At 44.0% G+C, this 21057-nt stretch overlaps 4 protein-coding genes across 7 annotated transcripts; 3 read left to right on the forward strand and 1 right to left on the reverse strand.

Moving 5' to 3' along the window:
• The first annotated feature begins 46 nt into the window (after nucleotides 1-46).
• On the forward strand, nucleotides 47-4821 carry rab7a (RAB7a, member RAS oncogene family). The gene is made up of 6 exons (XM_088423270.1): nucleotides 47-418; nucleotides 1715-1777; nucleotides 1956-2082; nucleotides 2563-2781; nucleotides 3174-3302; nucleotides 3688-4821. The coding sequence occupies exons 2-6, from the start codon at nucleotides 1725-1727 to the stop codon at nucleotides 3781-3783; spliced, it is 624 nt and encodes a 207-aa protein (XP_088279396.1). The 5' UTR covers nucleotides 47-418; nucleotides 1715-1724; the 3' UTR covers nucleotides 3784-4821.
• hmces (5-hydroxymethylcytosine binding, ES cell specific) lies at nucleotides 4486-7816 on the reverse strand. 4 transcript variants are annotated; one of them, XM_088423265.1, is made up of 7 exons: nucleotides 7655-7816; nucleotides 7342-7580; nucleotides 6833-6976; nucleotides 6518-6670; nucleotides 6263-6420; nucleotides 6011-6203; nucleotides 4486-5314 (listed from the first exon to the last, which is right to left on the reverse strand). In XM_088423265.1, the coding sequence occupies exons 2-7, from the start codon at nucleotides 7528-7530 to the stop codon at nucleotides 5129-5131; spliced, it is 1023 nt and encodes a 340-aa protein (XP_088279391.1). In that variant the 5' UTR covers nucleotides 7531-7580; nucleotides 7655-7816; the 3' UTR covers nucleotides 4486-5128. The 4 variants fall into 4 exon arrangements, with proteins under 4 accessions (XP_088279391.1, XP_088279393.1, XP_088279392.1 ...); XM_088423267.1 differs by having other exon boundaries at nucleotides 7342-7552; nucleotides 7655-7813; XM_088423266.1 differs by having other exon boundaries at nucleotides 7342-7584; nucleotides 7655-7810.
• LOC148419499 (tubulin monoglycylase TTLL3-like) lies at nucleotides 7327-14863 on the forward strand. Its single transcript, XM_088423264.1, has 15 exons — nucleotides 7327-7406; nucleotides 8690-8814; nucleotides 9781-9862; nucleotides 9965-10056; nucleotides 10177-10342; nucleotides 10424-10470; nucleotides 10551-10679; nucleotides 11296-11410; nucleotides 11482-11577; nucleotides 11644-11806; nucleotides 12314-12462; nucleotides 12523-12766; nucleotides 13370-13629; nucleotides 14046-14221; nucleotides 14285-14863. The coding sequence occupies exons 3-15, from the start codon at nucleotides 9814-9816 to the stop codon at nucleotides 14639-14641; spliced, it is 2043 nt and encodes a 680-aa protein (XP_088279390.1). The 5' UTR covers nucleotides 7327-7406; nucleotides 8690-8814; nucleotides 9781-9813; the 3' UTR covers nucleotides 14642-14863.
• Nucleotides 14864-15294: 431 nt separating this feature from the next.
• uqcrc1 (ubiquinol-cytochrome c reductase core protein 1) lies at nucleotides 15295-19732 on the forward strand. The gene is made up of 13 exons (XM_088424580.1): nucleotides 15295-15415; nucleotides 16072-16212; nucleotides 16284-16370; nucleotides 16518-16647; nucleotides 17325-17523; nucleotides 17850-17929; nucleotides 18009-18124; nucleotides 18224-18367; nucleotides 18562-18722; nucleotides 18794-18879; nucleotides 18993-19081; nucleotides 19158-19233; nucleotides 19308-19732. The coding sequence occupies exons 1-13, from the start codon at nucleotides 15353-15355 to the stop codon at nucleotides 19370-19372; spliced, it is 1437 nt and encodes a 478-aa protein (XP_088280706.1). The 5' UTR covers nucleotides 15295-15352; the 3' UTR covers nucleotides 19373-19732.
• The last annotated feature ends 1325 nt before the right edge of the window (nucleotides 19733-21057 follow it).

The raw sequence follows: 21057 nt of genomic DNA on the forward strand, positions 1-21057 counted from the left end.
AACCCATCTGACCAAGGCGTAGCCAGCGTGTGACGTCACCACCCCCGACGGAGCTTGTTTTGGAGGAAGTGGACAGCTAGTGGCTAGCTTGCGAGGCTAACGGATAGGCTAGCACAGTAGCTCGACAGACAGGAAAAAGCCAACGTCAACAAGCCACCATTGTAGCAAGTCGCCAAGTGACACATTCGCTGCCACTGACAGCGCTTGCTTTCATTCGGAGAATTAGCCGCGACCGATAGATCGCATTTATTAGGACAGTTTTGAGGCTTCAAAGAAACGCTTTTGCGACAGCAGACATTTAAAAGGAACTGCTAGCCTCTCCCATTTTTTTTGCTAATCTGCGCGTTAGCTAACGCTAGGAAGCGAGGCTGAGGAAAAGTCCGCTTTTGATTTTTTTCACCACAGGATCGTCTCACAGGTATGGTTTATTATATTTTATCACATCGGTTCCGCGAATATGAACGACGAGGTTGTGACGAATCCAAATGCACTATTCCCGACGCCCGTTCGGCTAAACCTTAGCCGAATCGATGCTGGTGGCGAATGTTAAACGAACAAAAAATGCGACTGAAACAACACGATGCCGCTCACCGAAAAATAAATCGCACTTTCGCGTTTCAATCTGTCACGTTAACGTCCTTGTAGGTGTGCGTTTTGGTTTTGTTTTTATTTATTTGTCACCTTCCCGACGGTAAAATGATGACGGTGCATTCTGTGTGTGATTGATTACCTGAATTTGCCTGTTCTTTTCGTGACATGAAATCTTTTTCGAATTTTTTATCATTAAATTTAGATTCTAAATGCCGCCTGCTTGCTAAGTCATGGTTCCGTTAGCCGAATGTTGGCCAACCATGTGATCAGTCCCTGACAATGTGTCATGGGGTGCAGATTAGGAGCGCCGCTGCCCTAGCAGCGTTTTAGTACATGCAATGTCTCTTCGTGCATAATTTTTTATCGAAATAAGCAAAAACATACATGGAAGTATGCTTCATGAATGTTGTTTCAGGAAAAAAAAATGTATCCACAAAATTTCCAAGCAAGCCAGTCAAATCCGAGTTTGGACTTTGATCCGAACTCTGTAGTTCTTAAAATGGTACATTTGTCACACTCAGCTAAAGTGAGGAAGGCTTAGAAAGGATACCTCAGCTGAAGTCAATTTAGATTTTTTTTATTGATCATGTTGGTGTAGTTATCCCATCAGTAAATGACACCAGTTGTCTCACATTGCATGGAAATGCTACCATTGCAATTAATCATTTTCCGTCCTCAATCAACTGCTTCAAATTCAATAGTAAAACAATCAATGTATGACAAGAACAGATTCAATCATTGTGTGTGTGTGATACAATAATAACATGTAATGATTAACACGGTTCCATTCTCAGTTCCAGTCTTGTGACTTGCCGTTTGTTCATTTTTTCTTTGATCAACGGACCGGTACGGGGTCGCGGACCGGCGCTTGAGGACTTCTAATCTAAACAGTAAACATAGGATTTAATTGTGGATCTGATTTGATTTTCTCGAACTGTAAGACACAATACACAATAGTGTGAACGGATTTCACGTCAAAGCTATTCTTGCCCTCGCCTTGTTGCACGTTTCCGCCAATATGTCAGTTTCTCGCCGTACGAATCTTGAACAATCGTGCCGCTTTATGGAGCGCGGCGTCCACTTTGGTGTAGTTTCATCTTCATGTTCTCTCATGTCATTGCAGCTGAGGCACAATGACTTCAAGGAAGAAAGTGCTCCTCAAAGTCATCATCCTGGGAGACTCCGGGTGAGTGGTCCTCGTCCTTAAAGCCAGAGTGGTTTCCGCTGCACCTGGGGGAGGAGGCAGGACCGCAAAGAGCGCCGCTTGTTCTCCTCCGGCCACTCGGCTACGCACGCACGTACGCACGCACACAAATGAAGCGTTCAATCTCGCTGACCTTCAACTCCGCTTGTTCCCCGTCTAGAGTCGGGAAGACCTCGTTGATGAACCAGTATGTGAATAAGAAGTTCAGTAACCAGTACAAGGCCACGATAGGAGCTGACTTCTTGACGAAAGAAGTCATGGTGGATGACAGACTTGTTACAATGCAGGTATTGAAGGATTTTTTTGTTTTTTTTAATGCTACCAGGAAAAAGTTTACACCAGGGGTGTCCAACATGCGGCTTGTGGGCCGCTCCTGGCCTGCAAATGGGTTCAATCATGTCTATTGCGGGACTGTTGCTGCCTTTTTATTTTTGGTTACTTTTGATTTATTTCCCATTTCCAACAGGAAATAGAATTAATCCCTTGATGTCGCAATTTTCATGATCAACTTTTAACTATACACGACACAGTGTTTGACGTCCCATTTTGTGTGTCAGATTAAAAATGACTCAAATTACAAATATTTATTTTTTCAAATCTTTGCTCAAAATAAAATCATGTGGATCCATTTTTCAAGTAGATGTCTAGTTACATTATATGGTTCCTCCTTTGATAATGACATGATAGATTTATGTAGCGCCTTGAAAGAGACATGATACAAATACATCATTTTTGTCCTTCGTTGTGTTTTTTCAATTCCCTTTCAGATTTGGGACACAGCAGGTCAGGAGAGGTTCCAGTCTTTAGGCGTGGCCTTCTACCGCGGAGCCGACTGCTGCGTTCTGGTTTTTGACGTGACCGCCCCCAACACCTTCAAGACCCTTGACAGCTGGAGGGACGAGTTCCTGATCCAGGCCAGCCCCCGAGACCCAGAGAACTTCCCCTTTGTGGTGCTCGGCAACAAGATCGACTTGGAGAACAGACAGGTGCCGAGTCGCACTTCTTGTTTTTTAAGGGTCCAGTTTTCACAAACTAGCACAACGCAGGAACATATTATCATGCGTTGTAAGAAATCGCCTGACGTGGTTTTTTTTTGTATGTTTTATGTGTTGTTAATCACCAAGATGCCACAATTTATCCGGAGACGGTTTCGTATGCGTTATCGTTTTATATTTGCAAGTTAATACCGGTTTTTCAGCATTATAAGGATCACCCACTTTTGGTGCGTCCCAGAATTTGTTTGAAAGCCGACACAAAAAACACCTTAAATCCTTTCTGAGGTTTTATTGTAGGAGAATTTAGCACAAACAGTAATTTACAATCAAGTGTGTTATGCTATCAATCCTAAAATCGTCCACGTACTCCTGTGCGCATTCAGGTCACAACCAAGCGGGCACAGGCTTGGTGTCAGAGCAAGAACAACATCCCTTATTTTGAAACCAGCGCCAAGGAGGCCATCAATGTGGAGCAGGCCTTCCAGACCATTGCACGCAACGCTCTTAAACAGGTAACGACCTTTACGATGACATTGCAGCTTCCCGACACCCATTTTTAGTATGGTTCTAGCTTATTTTGTTCTTTAGTTTAAAAATAGGTAGTTATTTTTTTTTGGGGGGGGGGGGGGGGGGCTATAAGCCGTAACTTTGTTCTTGTTATTTGAGCCCTGCGTTTTATAATCCAGTGCAGCTTCTCTGCGTTTTTTTTTTTTTGCTAGCCTCCAAAACACAATGCACCGGTATAGCAAACGCGTGTATCTCTGCAATAGTGAAAAGTCGCCTTTGTCGAGAATTCTCGCCATCGGCGCACAAGAAAAGTATTTTCGAAGACGATAATTCTCGTCGGCGGCGCCGAAAGAGTTAACGGTTTGCAATCGCTCCGCCCGTCCGGCCCAGGAGACCGAAGTGGAGTTGTACAACGAGTTCCCGGAGCCCATAAAGCTGGACAGGAACGAGCGGGCCAAGCCTTCGGCGGAGACCTGCAGCTGCTGAGGGCCGCCCGGACGTGCGTCACGGCTCTCGTCGCCCCGTCATGCCTTGTCCAAATATCCCCCCTTCCCACGACCCGCCGTGTTGACCCCTCATGACCAACGTACAAGCAGCACCCTGCTCACATCACAAGAGTGCGACGTGACCGGCCCGCGTAAGGGAACCACGCATTTTCGAGCAAAGTGTCGGTATCCCCTACGCTTTTTGTCCCGCTCCAGTGTTCACACCTTTAAATGGCAACAGACAGTTTTCAGTTCTATGAATTTTGCTGCTTTCACAATCACTTGTTTTACAAAAACGTGCTTATACGTCTTTCATTAAGTGAAGTCGGATTTTTTTTTTCTTCTCCTGTAGTTGTGGTGGTTGTTGTCTCGCGTTCGCAGGAACCTTCACGCAACCTTCAAAAAAAATACAAGTTTGGATGACCACAATGTGACAATTGCAGTAATATGTGCGCTACTTGATGAAAATGAAGATAAATTCCAAGCCCCGCCTACTCGAGAGTGCAGGTTGTTCTTGTTGAAGTTATTCCAACGTAACTTCTTGAAACTGGCTCACGGGTTAGCGCCGTTCCTCTTTTGACTTGTATAGAAATCAGCGCTCGGTCTAACACGAAACTCAATCAAGACAACGTGTCAATTCCACTTGAAAGTCCTGTAGAGGAAGTGCAACTATCATTTGTAACTCACTACACTTAGCCGTTGTTTTTTGTTGTTTTTTTTTATTGACAACTGTTTGAAAGACTTTATACAATTGCAATCTTTTTTCTTTTTTGTGGGGAGGACAAACATGTGCGTCTCCATATCTTGCTGCCAGTTGCTTTAAGTGCTTGACATTTTCTTTTAACCAATCAGATGTGTCTGTTTGATTCATGGCGAAACGGAAATGCATTTTTTTTTTTTTTGGATTAGATGATCGCTAACAGACGGTAACTTTGAACATAAATGGTGGAAGTAGTGGCATTCATCATTGTATTATAAGCAATGTATCAAAATGTCTTTGCCTTTCAAGTGATAAGGGTAATAAAAACCTCAAATTCAACCGGTTGATTTCAAAAGTTGCATTTGAGCCGTGAATATGAACAAAGCTGTTTTATTTCTGAAATTCTAGCAGCATTGAATCATTGAATAGTATGTCCTCCCGAGACCTGTCCTATTCATGTGTGTCCACTGCGGTGGACATTTTTTTCTGTCTCGACCCATTTGAGCAAGCCTAGCGTGCTTCCGGGCATGTCTCCTGTTTGGATGGGATCCGATGAACCTTTCGGTCTTGCTGAATCAAAATGGACACAACAGTGGACACAAATGAATAGGTTGGGTCTCAGGAGGACACTTCCAGTCATTTTCCTTTACTCGGTTTTTGTTTTCTTGTTGCCCCCCTGCAGCCATTGCTGAAGTGCTCCTGCAGACTTGCTGGGAGTGCTTTGCTTCTTCTTGTCCGTGTCGTCGTGACTGTCCAAAGTGTCCTTTCTCTTAGGAGGGGCGCTTGCCAACCAGTTCATCATCATCTTGCTGCTGGCTGTTGGCTTGGGCTCCTGTGGGGGATAGATGGTCATGTTTCTCAGATGACTTGGAACACAGGTGTTGAACTCCAGTCCTGGAGGGCCGGTATCATGCATGATTTTGAACCTTCTCTCTCAAACACACCTGATTCAAGTCATTAGAATCATTTTCAAGCTCCTGCAGAGCTTGCTAACAAACTAATCCTTTGAATCAAGTGTGTTGGGGGAGAAAAACTGAAACCATGCAGGATACCGGCCCTCCAGGACTGGAGTTTCATACCTAGGACTTAGCTTTAGCCAGTCGATAAAAGACTGTCCACACTTCCAAGACACCTACACTTCTTTTAATTGTGTAATTTTTGAAAAAATGGCCTCATTTGAAAATGAAGCTTCATGAAGCAACTCAATTTGCTTTAAAGATAAATGCCAGTACGGTGGAAAGGTAATAAAGTTCCACTGTCTTTCTGTACCAAGAGTGCCATCTAGAGGAATGAAAAAATATAAATGTTTGGTGAAGCTTTATTTGTCCACCACTACCTGATAATGCAATTACTTCAACATTTCCCTCTTTTTCTGCCTGATTATTTTTGATGTCATGTGACTAAAGCATCACATGAAATGAAGTACCTTTTTCTGGAAATGAAGCTTCATGAAGCATCATCAGTACTTTTTCCCTCCTTTTTTTCTGCATAGTTATTATTGTTGATGTGACAGTCATGCATCTTTGACCTTTTTCTGGTTGAGGTCCACAGGCTGAAGGCACTCGGGAGAATTGTTGCGAGAATTATTAACAAGCGAGGAGACGGGATGATAGGTCAATATATCTTCTGGCTGCAGCAGTTTCAAAGCATCCGCAGATGTTACTTCCCCAAAATCGAGCCACCTTCTCACTTCCTCCTCTCCGGCCAAGACGGCCGGCATCCTGAAATGAACAACGCCTTTGAGCTCCCATGCATTGAATTTGGAATGTCCAATCCTCACCTGTCGTGAATGCTGTGGAGATTGGGGGCAGCGTTCACAGTGATGACGCTGTAAGTGTAGAGGGGTTCTCCACCAGATGGGGGTGTCCAGCACTCAAATAGTCCTGCCATGGTCAACAACCTCCAACCTGTCCACTCATCTGTTGCTTCTCCTGCCTGCTAATATACACCAGGTCAAAATCGGCCACATTACGTTTAAAAAAAAACACTCAGAGATGATTATAACAATGGGGGAACACAGAAAACATCGACTTGCCTCTGCTGACTCACTGCCAGGATCTTGTTTTTCCTCATAGGACTTTGTTTGAGGAAAGTAGATGAAAAACGGCTGCTTTTCTTTCTCCTGCCTCCTCCACTCATAAAAGCCGTCGGCAAGGATGACGCAGCGCTGTCCTTTCAGCAGAGGCTCCTTTGTAAGAAAAAGCAAAGCATATAACGGCAATATTAGCGATACTGAAAAATGTGTGAGCGAGCCATTCTGCCCTCCTGTCCTGTTGAAAGCCACAAGGTAAGCAGAGCTGCGTAATGAGTCCATGGGGATACCGTAAATGTAATGAATTACACAAAGTACCTTGTAAGTCCTTTTCTGCAGGATGTTCTCGCTGCGACAGTTGCTGGTGCTGTACTGCATCTTGCTTGGGTCGTTTTCCTTAAACCAGGAAGGGACCAGGCCCCAACGCATGGAAGCCAAAACACACTCATCCACAGGTGCAGTCTACACACACAAATATCTTTGTCAGCTGCACCGCAAAAGACTTTAAAAATACTTTTCGTGGTCTTCAAGATGAAAAAAAAAAAAAAAACGCTTTTTGGGTCATTCCAGGATTTGGTTTAAAAATGCATAGTGGGCAATCAACTATCATAGGCATGATTAGTACATCTTACAAATCATTGCTACACTTTTTATTAAATGATTTTATAAATAAATACATTTACTGTAATCACGGTTCAAGTCATTCTTGATTGACCCCCCAAAACTAGGCGGGCAATAGGACCACGCGTTGCCAGGACACGCTTAAATAAACTGAGCAAAACACGGTTTTTCTCGCGTGTTTTTGATCAAATTCTCAACCAGGTTACCTTGTCAAAGTGCCTGTGGGACAACAGGACGGGGCTGACGGACTGGGGGCTCTTGTTGTAAGAGGGTCGGTATTTGTCCGCGTCTCCTTCTCTCCAGCCGGGCCGTCTTCGCTGCCCGCGCCGGTTTGTGTACGAGCAGGCTCGGCTCAGCTCATCCGGAGCCAGCGTGCACGCAGTTCTTCCGCACATTTCACCGTCAAACTGCGCGGGTCTTTTTCGTGACACACCCACGGAGTAAGCTAGCTAACGCGACCACCGATTAGCATGTCATGTTAGCTTAACTATACGGTTGTTTGAAAAAGGTGAAGCTTACCAGAGTTCTTGCGTTTTATTTTGCGGAACTTTGTCGTACATAAGACGGCGAGTTGGTGTTTGATGTGAGAAGTGTGTGCTTGTGGTATGATGGAGTGAAATGAGGAGGAGATATGTCCGGACAAGCTTGACGCGAGCCTGCGATGACGTCACTGTTAAGCAGTTTGTCAATATTCGAGCCAAGATGGCGACAAAAGTGGGACAGGAAAGTTATGTGTTAAGGCATGAGCGAAGGTGATTTGAGAATACATTTTGAATGATCGAGAGTTGCCCTTTCACGTATTTACGTCAGTTATTTTAGGGGTGGGCTTTGATTTTGCCTCACGATTTTCTATTTACGCCACTGTTTCTGAATTTCGATTAAAATGTATGCATTCCAAATTGCAACAAATGTTTTTGTATACCTCAAGAATATTGTCAAATAGTGCATCTATGAAACATCTATTACATCCATACATCTATTATGATGTGAATTATCAAAATACTCCAACCATCTGCTCCTGGTCCGGCTCTTTTGTCAAATTTTACAACTCTTTGTGGCCCTTGACTCAAAAGATTTGCCCACCCCTTACTTAAAACGAATACAAACTGCAAGAAAAGTAGCGACATAAACTTTCAATAGAAAAAGATACGTTCCCAAAAAAAATTGTGAGAGGAGCTGCAATAACCAATTATGTATTTAATTGATCCTCCTGAGGCCCGGTCTGTTCATCTGTGTCCTCTGTTGTGTTACATAGTCTCAGCAAGACAGCAGCAATGTTATGTCTATCCTATCCAAACACATTAGACATCATTAAAAAGGCCACTGCTGAACACACTTGGACTTAAAGGTAGCTCAAACTAGTCATGAGATATAGACCAAAAAAAAAAAGTCCACCACAAAAGAAACAAATGAATAGGCTGGGACTCAAGGACATCACACCTATGCAATATATGTAACATATACAATGTACTTTTTATATAGTAGCAAGTTTAATTTACTGAGGTTGAATAAATACATGAATCATATAAGATTTTATGGCGTCAATGTGTTCAGGTGCAGGCTCCACATCAGAAGCGCCCCAGGTGTTGCCATGGCAACCATAAACCGTGTTAGTGCAGAGCGTGCGTTCCTCTGGTGAAGCTCAACAACAAAGTCAGCACATCTTTGGCGCTCAGCAGGTAGGAAGAGGAGAAAAAACATCTGTTTTACCTAAAATGGAGATTTTCACAGATAGTATGATTTGTTTTTGTCATTTCTATTTGGATCGTACTGTAATTTGTCAGTAAGTCTTGTTTGTGTTTCTCAATGGTTTTTTTTTTCCACATCTCTGGCAGAATCTAAATATTGGCAAATATGTTTGCAGTTGTGTAGCGTTTACTCACACCACGTCAAGGTAAAAATCCAGCTAGTGTAGCCAAGCGGTCTGCAATTTGACCTGTTGTTGCCATCAGAGTTTTAATCACTGTATCACATTATGCACTCAAACACATCTTTTCACTGTAAGACTATTGCGCAAATACATTCTGGAAACTGCATCGTGTGTAACGTGAATTATCGATATTTGTTGAATCACCAAACAATGAAATAAATGCATGCAGCAATTGCCCCAGTAGAATAGAATAGCAGTTATGAATTGAGAAAAGCCTTTGTAAATGTTTGCCCCCACCATTACTGATCAGATGACCCATATGACCCATTAAATATAAATGTAGATAATTTCTTGGATCCCTCCACTCCTCGGATGGTTAGAGTCAGCTTATAGATCACCAATGCTGAATTAATCATGAGCTTGCACTCTACACACAAACGTTTGAGTACGCAGCCCGTCTATTAAAGCTTCATGAACGTATTCTTTTTGGCTCTTAGCTAACGTTGGAAAAATATCTTTAGTTACACATAATGTCATTTGTTCTCGGTCCGCCATATTTTACGCACTAAAAGGCGCACCTAAAGGCCTTCAATTTTCTCAAAAGCTGACAGTGCGCCTCATAATCCGGTGCGCCTTATACTCCGGTGCGCCTTATACAGTGCATAAACCTCGAGTTTTTGTTTTTGGGGACAAAAAAATAAAATGACTTAATCACCATGTAAATTCTTCACTTATAAATGTATTTTTTACAATTCAAATTTTCAATAATTTTCAGAAAGAACAGTTAACAGACCCCAAGCGAGCAACAATGGTCCAACAATGCCAAAGTCAAGTTGAAATCAAAACCCTGCAAACTGGTAAGTAATTGCACAATACACATGTACCGATGACTCACTCAGCATGCATGCTTTTCTTTTGTTTGCGTGCGTGCGTGTGTGTGTGCGGCTCGCGTAATACAGCTTCACCGCCATGTCGGCGCAGTGTCCGCCTACCTGCTCTCAACCCGGAGAGATTGAAGACAGCCAAGGCCTTGGTGGAAAAAATTGTCAAAGTAGGTCCAAAAGTTTGATCTATTTGGAATGCGTGAATAGTAGTACTGATTCAAGCCTTGTTTCAAGGCTTTTTCAAAGGATTTTTTTAATGCCACTTTTGTCTGTCTTGTTCCTCTTAGTCGCACAAAGTGTTCTCCGTTCAGGGCCCTTACCCGATCATTCGGGCTTCACTGAGGGCCAGAGGCTGGGTGGAGAAGCGGGTGTGTGGCTCCAGCTTCCATGTGTACACACGTCCTGTGAACGAGGCCCGCTGTAATGATGCCGGTGACAGCGATGGTGAAGACGGTCAGCTGATGGCGCGATTTTAAAATGGCTTTTTTTGTCCCTTTTATCACGTGACTCTCTACCAATGATCCGACCTCTCAGGCGATGTCAGCCAAGAGCAGGATCCTGCTGGACTATACAGTCTTATGGTAAGGCCATAAAGTAACACAACATGAGGTCATTTGGGTCTTTTTCTTTAAGTTAGAAATCGCTTTTGCTCATTCCTTAGTCTCGCCTGGTGCGGAATGAAATGGTTTATTTCTACTGGACCAATAAAAGAGATGCCATCAACACCAGCATCTTGCAGAAGGAACAGATGATCAATCATTTTGCCAAAGCAGGCAGCTTCACCACAAAGGTACTTTCCCATCGTGTTTACTGGATGTTATATACAGTGGTGGTTTTGAGCAAGTTTCAGTTACCGTAATCCCCCAAATATACCCCCAAATACAAGACACACTTTTTTTCCCCAAAAATAAAGGCCAAAAGCATGGCACGGTAACATAAAAATGTGTTTTTGTTTATGTTTCGACACTGTTCAAGGAAGATTGATCCGTCAGCGTCAAAAGCCGAATTTTGATGCACGGATGTGCCCTATTTTTACATATAATTACCATATTCACGTCATTTCAGTGGGTGAAATTGATACATTTACAAACCTGATTACAGAACAGATTGAACTTGTAAGTCAAAGTATTACTATAGCTTCCTGAAAGCCAGCCTATTAATTAGTGTCCAGTTTAGTGGACATCTGTTTTTGGTCTATATCCTTTGTCTCATTCCAGCTACTCTACTGAGTCCTTGTGTGCTCAGTAGAGGACATACTGTATTGGTCTTTCCAATGATGTCCCATATTTTTCAGTGGGATCGATTAATTTTGCTTAGACAAAATGGACACAACAATGGTCGCAAAGGAGCAGTCTACATCTCAGGAGCTTATGTAAACAGCACCACCTCAGTAATATCTGTTCCAGGTGGGCTTGTGCGTGAACCTGAGGAGTCTGCACTGGTTTGACTCGGCAGACCCGGACACTTTCTTTCCTCGCTGTTACAGACTTGGGGCACAGGATGAGAAATACGCTTTTATTGGTACGATATTCCAAATGAGAAAAAATGTACACACGATTTTTAGATGATTAATTTGTATTTTCCTCCTGAAGAGGACTACAGGAGGACGGCCTGCACCAGTCTTTTGAAATACATTGTGGAGAAAGCAAATCATGTTCAGGAAGAGAAGAAATACAAGCACATTCAAAGTACATGTTTTCATGAAATGTTGTGGACCAACAGGGCTTGACTTGATTGCGTTTCTACATTTTTAGAACCTATGACAGTTTCCAAAACGGTCAGTACAGCTCTCAGAGTGTGCAAGGACTTCCTTGAGAGTTTGGAGCATGCTGACATTGACACCAGCTTGGAAACAACGTCATCCCTTTCGAAGGAGGAATGGGAGGAATTTATTGACAACTATTACTTGCTTGTTCAGTAAGTACTGAAATATGTGTCTGTTTGCATATATGTGGTCTGTGGCATCTACTTTAATTATATTTTGGCATGGAAAAAATAAAAAATTCTAATTTGTCTCATTACCGTTAATCAAAAGCCTTGATGTAATATTTTTGGGTGGAAATACCTACCGAACTTTCTGCACTAGAAGGCACACCGGATTATAAGGTACATCTTCAACGCGTGGCCTGTTTTCAAACTGCTTTCTTATATAAGTCACACCGCATAATCAGGCGCATAGAATAGAAGCTACAGTAGTGGCTGGGGTTGCGATGGGGGACTAGATGGAGCTGCCCCTTGTAGTGCAGAAAATACAGCACTTTTTATAGACAATGTGTAACTGCTTGCTTGATAGATTTTACCATGTTTAATAAGTTTAAAGTAAAAAATGTGGCCCTTCCGATATTTCTGTATGCAGTCCTTTGAGGAAAAAGTTTGAACACTCCCGTGCCTACTAGAGGTTCCGTTTCTTTCTCTTTGACTCAGTGATGGAGCCCAAGTTGAGAGTGATAATCATTTAGTAAGCTGCTGCAAAGCCATGCTTGAGAGGTTGGCTGAGGTCAGCCCACAATTGGACACAGATGGCATACACAACATATGGATCATCAAGCCAGGAGCCAAGTCCAGAGGCAGAGGTGAGACATTCAACCCTGCCAGACGTGTCAAAATATGAATTCATCTTCTCTATCTTGCAGGCATCAAATGTGCCAAGCGTTTGGATCAGATCCTCAGCCTGGTGGATAGCGATCCAGCTGTGATCAAGGAAAGCAAGTGGGTGGTGCAGAAGTACTTGGAACGTCCCTTCTTGGTGGAGGGTACCAAGTTTGATGTGCGCCAGTGGTTTCTGGTCACCGACTGGAATCCTCTCACCGTGTGGTTTTATAAGAGGTGCTACCTCCGCTTCTCCACGCAGCCTTACACTTTGGATACGCTGGACAAGTAGGTTTTACCCAGAAATTTTAGTGTCAATTGTACAATTATCATATCGTTTTTGATACGATAATTATCAGATGATTTTGCAGTGTGATATAAAAGAAAAAGCATACAAAAACACGAGGAGGCTAAAATATTGCATAGATTGTCAAAACAAATAACTTATCAGATTTAGCAACAGTAACTAAGGAAATTGGCTATTTGTGAAACTCATTTGTATTTTAATTGCTGTCACTTATGCGGTTAGTTACACAGAGTGCTTTAATCTGTGATGTGTTTGATACTATATGCATATACCGCATTTTCCGCACTATAAGGTGCACCGGATAATAAGGCACACCGCATTGTAAGGTGCATAGAATAGAAGCTACAGTAGAGGCTACGGTTGCGTTATGCACCCACTAGATGGAGCTAAAGGTCAGGGTGTCCTCTACTGAGCACAGTAGGACTTAGTAGGATAGCTCAAATGTGTCAAAAGATATAGCCTAAAAACAATTGTCCACTACAGTGGATGTAGATGAATAGGCTGGCTCTCAGAAAGGGACACACTTTGATCTATGCTCCAACTTATCTCGGTAACCTATTTCTAAACTTCATTTATCCTTTCAGCTCTGTGCACTTGTGCAACAATTCCATCCAGAAGCATCTGAGGCCTTCTCGTCAACGCCATCCCATCGTTCCAGAAAACAACATGTGGTCAGATGACCAGTTCATGACATTTCTGTCTGCTCGGGGCTACAAGGCCCGGTGGGAAAATGTGGTTGTGCCCGGGATGCAGAAGGCTGTTATCCATGCATTGCAGACAGCGCAAGATCTTGTGGATTCCAGAAAAAACACCTTTGAGCTCTATGGGGCTGACTTCATGTTAGGTATGAACATGAGGAGATGACTAATTCCAGATGGAATAACAACTTATTGGTAGTGATGGGGAAAATTAAGCTTCGTGAAACACTTTTTTTTTTTTTTTTTTTGTACCCATGGTGATGCTCTTGGTTTAAAAATAGATCCTAGTGCAATGCAAATTTATTACATTTCCAGTGCCTCCTTGAACCAATAGTGCCATCTAGAGGAGTCGAAATATATCACAAGTGCTTCATGAAGCTTCATTCGAATACCTCTTGATTACATATAATAATTGATTACGTATAATCCGCAATGGACTATAAGGCGCTTTTTTCAGCTTTTGAGAAAGTTGAAGGATTTTAGGTGCACCTTATAGTGTGGATAATACGGTAATAAATAATGGGTAATAAGAAATCATGGGTTACAGTACTTGTTTCTCCAGGCCGCGACTTACATCCATGGCTGATCGAAATTAACGCCAGTCCCACCATGGCCCCCTCTACACCAGTCACAACTCGGCTTTGCGCGTCCGTGCAGGAGGACACGCTGCGTGTCGTACTCGACCGCAGAGCGGACAGATCAGCAGACACGGGAGACTTTGAGCTCATATATCACCAGGTAGGCAAGGTACCGATTCAATCGTATCGCCGTATTTCTTCACGTGTCTCTTTTATTTTCTAGGCCGCAGTAGATATCCCACAGTATGTAGGAGCCAATTTATTTATAGAGGGATTCAAGGTCAAAGGCTGCCTCCTTCCTCCTCTGAGATCTTTCAAGCGCTCAGCCCCAAAGAATCATGGCACCAAAAAGGAGATGGCTACAGAAAAAGCCAAGTCTCTGCCAAAAGTGGTCACGAGTGCCAATACCCCGGTCAAAAACATCCCAAACAGAATCCTTGCTCCTCCTCTTTCTCAGCCAGCAGTGCCCATCCCCATTGAGACCTTCACACTTCACCTGCCAAAGACGGCACACAGGTCCGTTCACCTACCTCTTGATGCTTGCTCGCACTCTGTATTTTTGTGGCGAAGAGGCTTGTAGGTCAGATGTATGTCTGTAAATGCTGAATGCCATAGAAAAAGGACACAATAATATAGAAGCTTGATTTGTCCATCACTGATTGTAAGCATGTCTGCCATTAACATCTTGTAAAAAGTACAGTAAAATATTATATATTTGTTGCCGTGCTTATCTTATTGCCGCATAAATCTTACATGCACTTAAAAGATGTTTTATTCCTCAATAAAATTTCAATTTAATTGATAGTTATTTTCACTTTAATGCTGCTTTCCTTGGCATTTAAGCTTAGCCTTATTCTCGGCGATATACTCCCCTGGAGGACATTAAAAATCTATACAGGCCAGAATCCAAATGTGTGCTAATCATTCTGCCACTTTGACAGAAATGCATTCTTATAAAATTGAACAATTTGATTGAATTAAACGATTATTCATGTACAATAAATGCATTACTATCTGGTTAGATATGTTAACAAACCAAACATATAAAAAATGAAATGCCGCAAAAATGACTCATAGTAATTCCAGTTTCATTATGAAGGAAAACGTGCACAGAAGTCATCATTTTACCCATTTTTCGTGTTGTTGCCGTTTCTATTTTATCATCAAAACGCGTTTTGAGCACGTGGTGGCGCTAAGTAGTTCTGAGGTAGATGACTCAATTTAGCGCGCCGACGAAGAAGAGTGAATGCGCTCGGACACCGGAAACTTGTCTTCTAACCTGGAGTGAGAAATGGCGGCGTCAGTGTGCCGAGTCGGGAGCACCGTGGGTCGTGTACTCGCCCGAACCCGCAGTGTAAGTAATCCCTTTCAGTAGTTCGTCAAAGAAAAAGGCGAAGGGCCTTCGAATGCCCACCAAATGTGAAAGGCAACCACGAAGGAAGCGACTGTCTTATTTTGCTTTCCACAAGTGCTACATTCACTTAGCATTTTAGCATCGGCTAGCTTGTAGCGAATGCAAGGTCAACTGTCAAATAATGCTGGTTTTTGCTACCTCTTTTTGTTGAGCATTGAAGGTTATATCTCTCAATTATTTTTATTATATTCTCCCAGTGTTTTTTCTTCTTTTCCTTTTTAGGTCAACATTGTATGTATGCCCCCCGTTTGCCCTCTGAACGTAGATTAGCTTCCTAAATAGTAGCTAGCTAGTCAGTATGGTGAATTCCGATATCTTTTATTGATGCTCGTCCATTGTTTTCCCATATCTTTTGTGGTTAAATATTTGGCCTATGCCGTAGCTACGTTGAATTGTGACCTTTCTGTATTGTAGTGCTTGCGGGGTGGCTAACACTTAAGTTCGTGAAATGCATTTTATTATATTTTGAATGCTTCAACTTCTTTCTTGAAAACAAAACTGACATCTTATTAAACTTTAAGGTTATCTGATACTACGCCAGCACTGTTAACCGTTCATATGCGATTGGTGTGATGTGTATTCATATTACCTTGTAGCCCCTCCTGCTGTCTCTGAGGCGTGGACAGGCATCTCTCAGCTATGCCCAAAGCCTGCTGGCAGCCCCCGAAACCCGTCTGACTGCCCTGGATAATGGGTTAAGAATCGCCTCGGAAGAGACAGGACATGCCACATGCACTGTAATAATAATTCATAATATGTCTCATTGCAGTTGCGCATTCCACTGTAACATATCCACTCTTGGTCATAGGTCGGACTGTGGATTAGTGCTGGCAGTCGCTATGAGAGTGAAAAGAACAACGGAACAGGATTTTTCCTGGAGCACATGGCTTTCAAGGTAGTCATGGGTTCACTGACATTGTTTTCGATGTCCTTGCTTTACTGGCTTTTACTTCTGCCTTAGTGTATTTCCATAATACGCTACAGCACATCCTGACTGATGCAAGTGCTTCAACTTACTAACTAAAGCTAACTCTCGACGTAGGGAACCAAGAAGCACCCTCAGGCAGCTTTCGAGCGGCAGGTGGAGTCGATGGGCGCTCACTTGAGTGCCTACACCTCCAGGGAACACACTGCGTACTACATGAAGACCTTGGCTAAAGATCTGCCCAAAGGTAACTTGTTGGCTTTCTTGCATGCGGCGCTGCACACTGCAGTTGAAACCGCCAAAGGGGTTCCTTGACGCTGGTGCACGTCTGACGTTCAGTATTATTTTTTTCACGGTCTTTTCTTCTCACACATTTATACTTGTCTCCGTTTTAATTCTGTCTCGTTGAAAAAATCGTGTCACTCTATTGACATCAAAATAAAACACAAAATTGAGGCATACAATATTTTGCAAAGGAGTCACTGTAGCACAATTTAGACCTACATGTTCCAACTAATTTGCTCTTAATTTAAAAACTGCTGTGTTCTTGTCACGGCATAAAAAAAGCATTAAAGTTTGAAACCTTGTTAAAATTGGGCATGCTCTTAAAGTGCCGTCACGTACTCCAATTTGAGAGCGGCTGATAAAAAGTTGCATATTTTGTCATAGATTAGTATTAATGTTGCCCCTTGTTTGTGTTTTAATTTTACAATATTATTTATTTTTGTTTGTTCATCCCATTGCACAGAACAAATTCCTGATTGCACATTGATGACCGGCTGACCTTTATTTGTCCACAGCAATCAGCATACTGTCAGAAGGTCGCTTGCAACTGATTTGCAGCACAAAACAAAAAAATCACCCAAGCAACAGCTAATAACTACGTTGGGGCACTTGAGTCAAAATATCTCTTTGTTTCCTCAGCTGTGGAGCTGCTGTCAGAAGTGGTGCAGAACTGCGCACTGAGCGAGACGGAGATTGAGCAGCAGCGAGCTGTTGTGCTGCGCGAATTGGAGGAAGTGGACAGCAACCTGCAGGAAGTTTGTCTGGACTTGCTGCATGCAACCGCCTTCCAGGGTACTTCGCTGGGCCACAGTGTATTGGGACCGTCCAACAATGCCAGGTAGCACGGGAGAATGGGGGCAAAAATACCTCTTGATTACATTAAAAGACTGTTGAGTTCAGTTCAAATCAAGAGTTTAAAAGAGTGTCATTGTGATTTAACTTCTTAATAAATCAAATTGCAACCAAAAACCTTAAAATCTATTGTTTTGTCGATGTTAAAAAACAATTTACTCAATTTACGTTTATGCGCAGTATAAGATCATAAGGCACACAGTCAGCTATTGAGAAAATGGAATGCTTGAAAGTGCGCCTTATAGTGTGGAAAATACAAAATAACCCAGATCTCCAAAGTTTTCTAATCAGCGTCCTTTAAAATTCTGTCAGAACTCTCACCCGCCAGGACCTCGTGGACTACGTCAACAGCCATTACAAGGCCCCTCGCATGGTTCTGGCTGCAGCTGGAGGTTGGCCTTTCTGCACTCATTATATACACAATTATCAGTGGAAAGATTGGCCCATCATGTGATGTTCCTCAATATGCAGGCGTGAACCACGAGGAGCTGGTCGGTTTGGCCCAGTCGCACTTCAGCGGCTTGTCCTTCGAATATGAGGGCGACGCTATTCCTGTGTTGTCACCGTGCAGGTTCACGGGAAGCGAGGTGAGCTGTTTCAATACTTTTGCGGGGCTACTCCACCAGCCTGTAGAATAAACGCTTAGCGCCCCGAATGTCATGTTGATGCGCAATGGTTGTCCCCAGATCCGTATGCGCGACGATGCTCTGCCCCTGGCGCACATCGCCATCGCCGTGGAGGGCGCCGGCGCTGCCAGCCCGGACATCGTGCCCCTCATGGTGGCCAACGCCATCATCGGAAGCTACGACCTCACCTGCGGCGGGGGAAAGGTCAGCCGCCGCTGTCTATTTTGGTGTTTGGATATTTAACCGAAAATGAAATGGAACGATCGGGTATTTGAATTTTTTTTTAGCTCATTTCCAAACACCGATAGTATTTCTCCCAGACAGTAGAACGGCGAAATGAACACACGGCGGACCCGTGGGGCAAATCCTAACAATGTCCGCTCCGTATTCCCATGAAGAACATGAGCAGTCGCCTGGCCCGCCTGGCGGTGGAGGACAAGCTGTGTCACAGCTTCCAGGCCTTCCACACGGCCTACAGCGACACGGGCCTGCTGGGCATTCACTTTGTGTCCGATAAGCACCACATCGAGGACATGATGCACTGGTCTCAGAACGCCTGGTGAGTGGTCGCAGGAAATCGCATCCATGGCGCAACGTGTGGAAAATGAGTCACGCTGCGCCTCGCGGCAGGATGAATCTGTGCACCACGGCCACCGAGAGCGACGTCGCCAGAGGCAAGAACGTCGTGAGGGCCGCTTTGGTGGGACAGCTCAACGGTACGTCACGCTCACGGAAGAGTACCCCATTCGCCGCCATTGACGACTTCTGACGTCAAAGATCCAACCGGCCGGCAGCGCGCGGGTTAATTAGTATTCGTATATATTTTTAGGAACAACGCCGATTTGCGACGACATCGGCAGACACATCCTGAATTACGGACGGCGCATCCCCCTGGCCGAGTGGGACGCTCGCATCGACGTGCGTGTCTTGTAAACGTTTGCTAGCAAGCGCGAGCCACCTTTGCTGAGCGCGCGCTTTGCCCGCTTCCCTTCAGGCCGTGACCCCCAGGATGGTGCGAGACGTCTGCTCCAAGTACATCTACGATAAGTGTCCAGCCGTGGCGGCCGTCGGTGAGTCTTTAACTATCGTGTCTAACGATTGTCCATTTCGGAACTTTCTGATTGTCCTCACGTCTGTCCCCCAGGTCCCATCGAGCAGCTGCCCGACTACAACAGGATGCGCAGCGCTATGTACTGGCTGAGGTTTTAAATTTCATCGCGGCGTCGTTTCGTGTCTGCTCCTCGTCCTCACGCTCAAAAAGATTGTCCAGACAGGCGCCGGTCCACCACCCCCTGCCCCTCTCTTATCATGCCCACCATTTTCACCCTTGAGGGTGGCAGCTAACACGTGTGAGTAGAAATCTTGAATCGGAAATCTTGTTTAATCTGCATAGACGTGGGGAGGGGGATACACGTGGACTTCAAGCAATCTACAGAAATCAGGACATCACAAATACAAGCCCTTTGGAGTAAGAGTATATTTATCATTTCTGTAAGATTGATTTCTGTCATCTATTGTACATAACAGAAGCTCTCATCCTGATGAGAATAAAACTGTAAAAGACTGAGAGTCCTTTGTCCTATTTGGCTTCGTAGTCAGAGTTGATCTGCATCGTCTGCATATGCGTTTCAATTCAATTTTTAATCATACACTCATACACAGAGCTGCTCTTGTGCCCACGGTTGCTGCCAACTTTTTCTGCCAAAAAAGTCACGCATGTTATTTTCTTTTGTTTTCCATCACAGCAGCACAGTGTTGAGCAGATCTTTTGGATCTGAGCTGAAGTTGCAAAACAACTGTATCTTGCTGGGAGAGAAACACACATGCAAATGTGGTCATTTCTGGGGAAACCTTTTGTGTGGGACCTGGGGCGCTAAGCACATCTTTTGCAAACTTCACTCAAGATTTGTTTCGTTCTTTTGTACACAACATACACACAACATAAATCAAAAGTACCCCCCCCCCCCCCCCGCGCCATGCGGAATCCTCGAATCTTCAAAATGCTCACTTTTCAGGAGACCCCAAAAGTGTCATGATTGTTGCATTGTGAAAGAGGTTTGCAGTCTTGGTTGCCACTCCTTAGTCGATTTTGCTGCATAATTCATATTCCACAAACACAACACTAACCATAATGGCGTGTTAAGACAACTGGGGGTGTACGGCGCGTATTTTCAAAGATTTTTTTGGGTGGACTTCCCCTTTAAACAGCCGTACGAGTAAACGCGCGGAGTGACGCGGAGCCTCTATAAGGTCTCTGTGACTCAGCCCCATGGACGATAGGCCCGCAGCTCCTTTGAATCATGACCTAATCTTCTCTTAATGTGAAGTCATGTTGTATCTGTGACAGCAGTGCGGCTGACTGGTACAAATGGTGAACATCTGTTAGGACGGGGCCTGACATCCGCGCGAGGCGCGTTCCTTTATCTGTGGCCATCCGTGATGTCGCAGGACCCCCGAGGGCCCGGCAGGCCGGCCGTCGTAATCACGATTAACTTGAGGTCATTAGCGAGATGAGGAGCGGTCCGCTGATGGGATGGATGCCAAGGAGGTGCTTCGGCAGAGGAGGTATTTCTCCGCCTGACATGCCCCTCCTGCGTTTGTGCTTGCTACTTTGTCTTACTCTGACTTACTCGCTGCGTGCTTCAATACGAGATCTTTGCAGAGGTGGATTTTTTTTTTTCTTCTTCCCTCTTCAGTCAGTCGTCTGCAAGTTTGGTATTTCAGCCAAAAACCCGCAGTCAGATAAGCATTTCGCGGACCTCGTAAAATAATGTGGTGGGCCGGATCTGGCCCCCGGGCCTTGAGTTTGACACCTGTGATCTACATTCCACAAATCGTGTTTATTCTAAATTTTTGATTAGGTTTGACTGACCTGATTGTTTTGTTGACATTCC

Source organism: Hippichthys cyanospilos, chromosome 9, assembly GCF_059441005.1.
Source record: "Hippichthys cyanospilos isolate Australia breed blue-spotted pipefish chromosome 9, RoL_Hcya_1.0, whole genome shotgun sequence".
Classification (NCBI taxonomy): domain Eukaryota; kingdom Metazoa; phylum Chordata; class Actinopteri; order Syngnathiformes; family Syngnathidae; genus Hippichthys; species Hippichthys cyanospilos.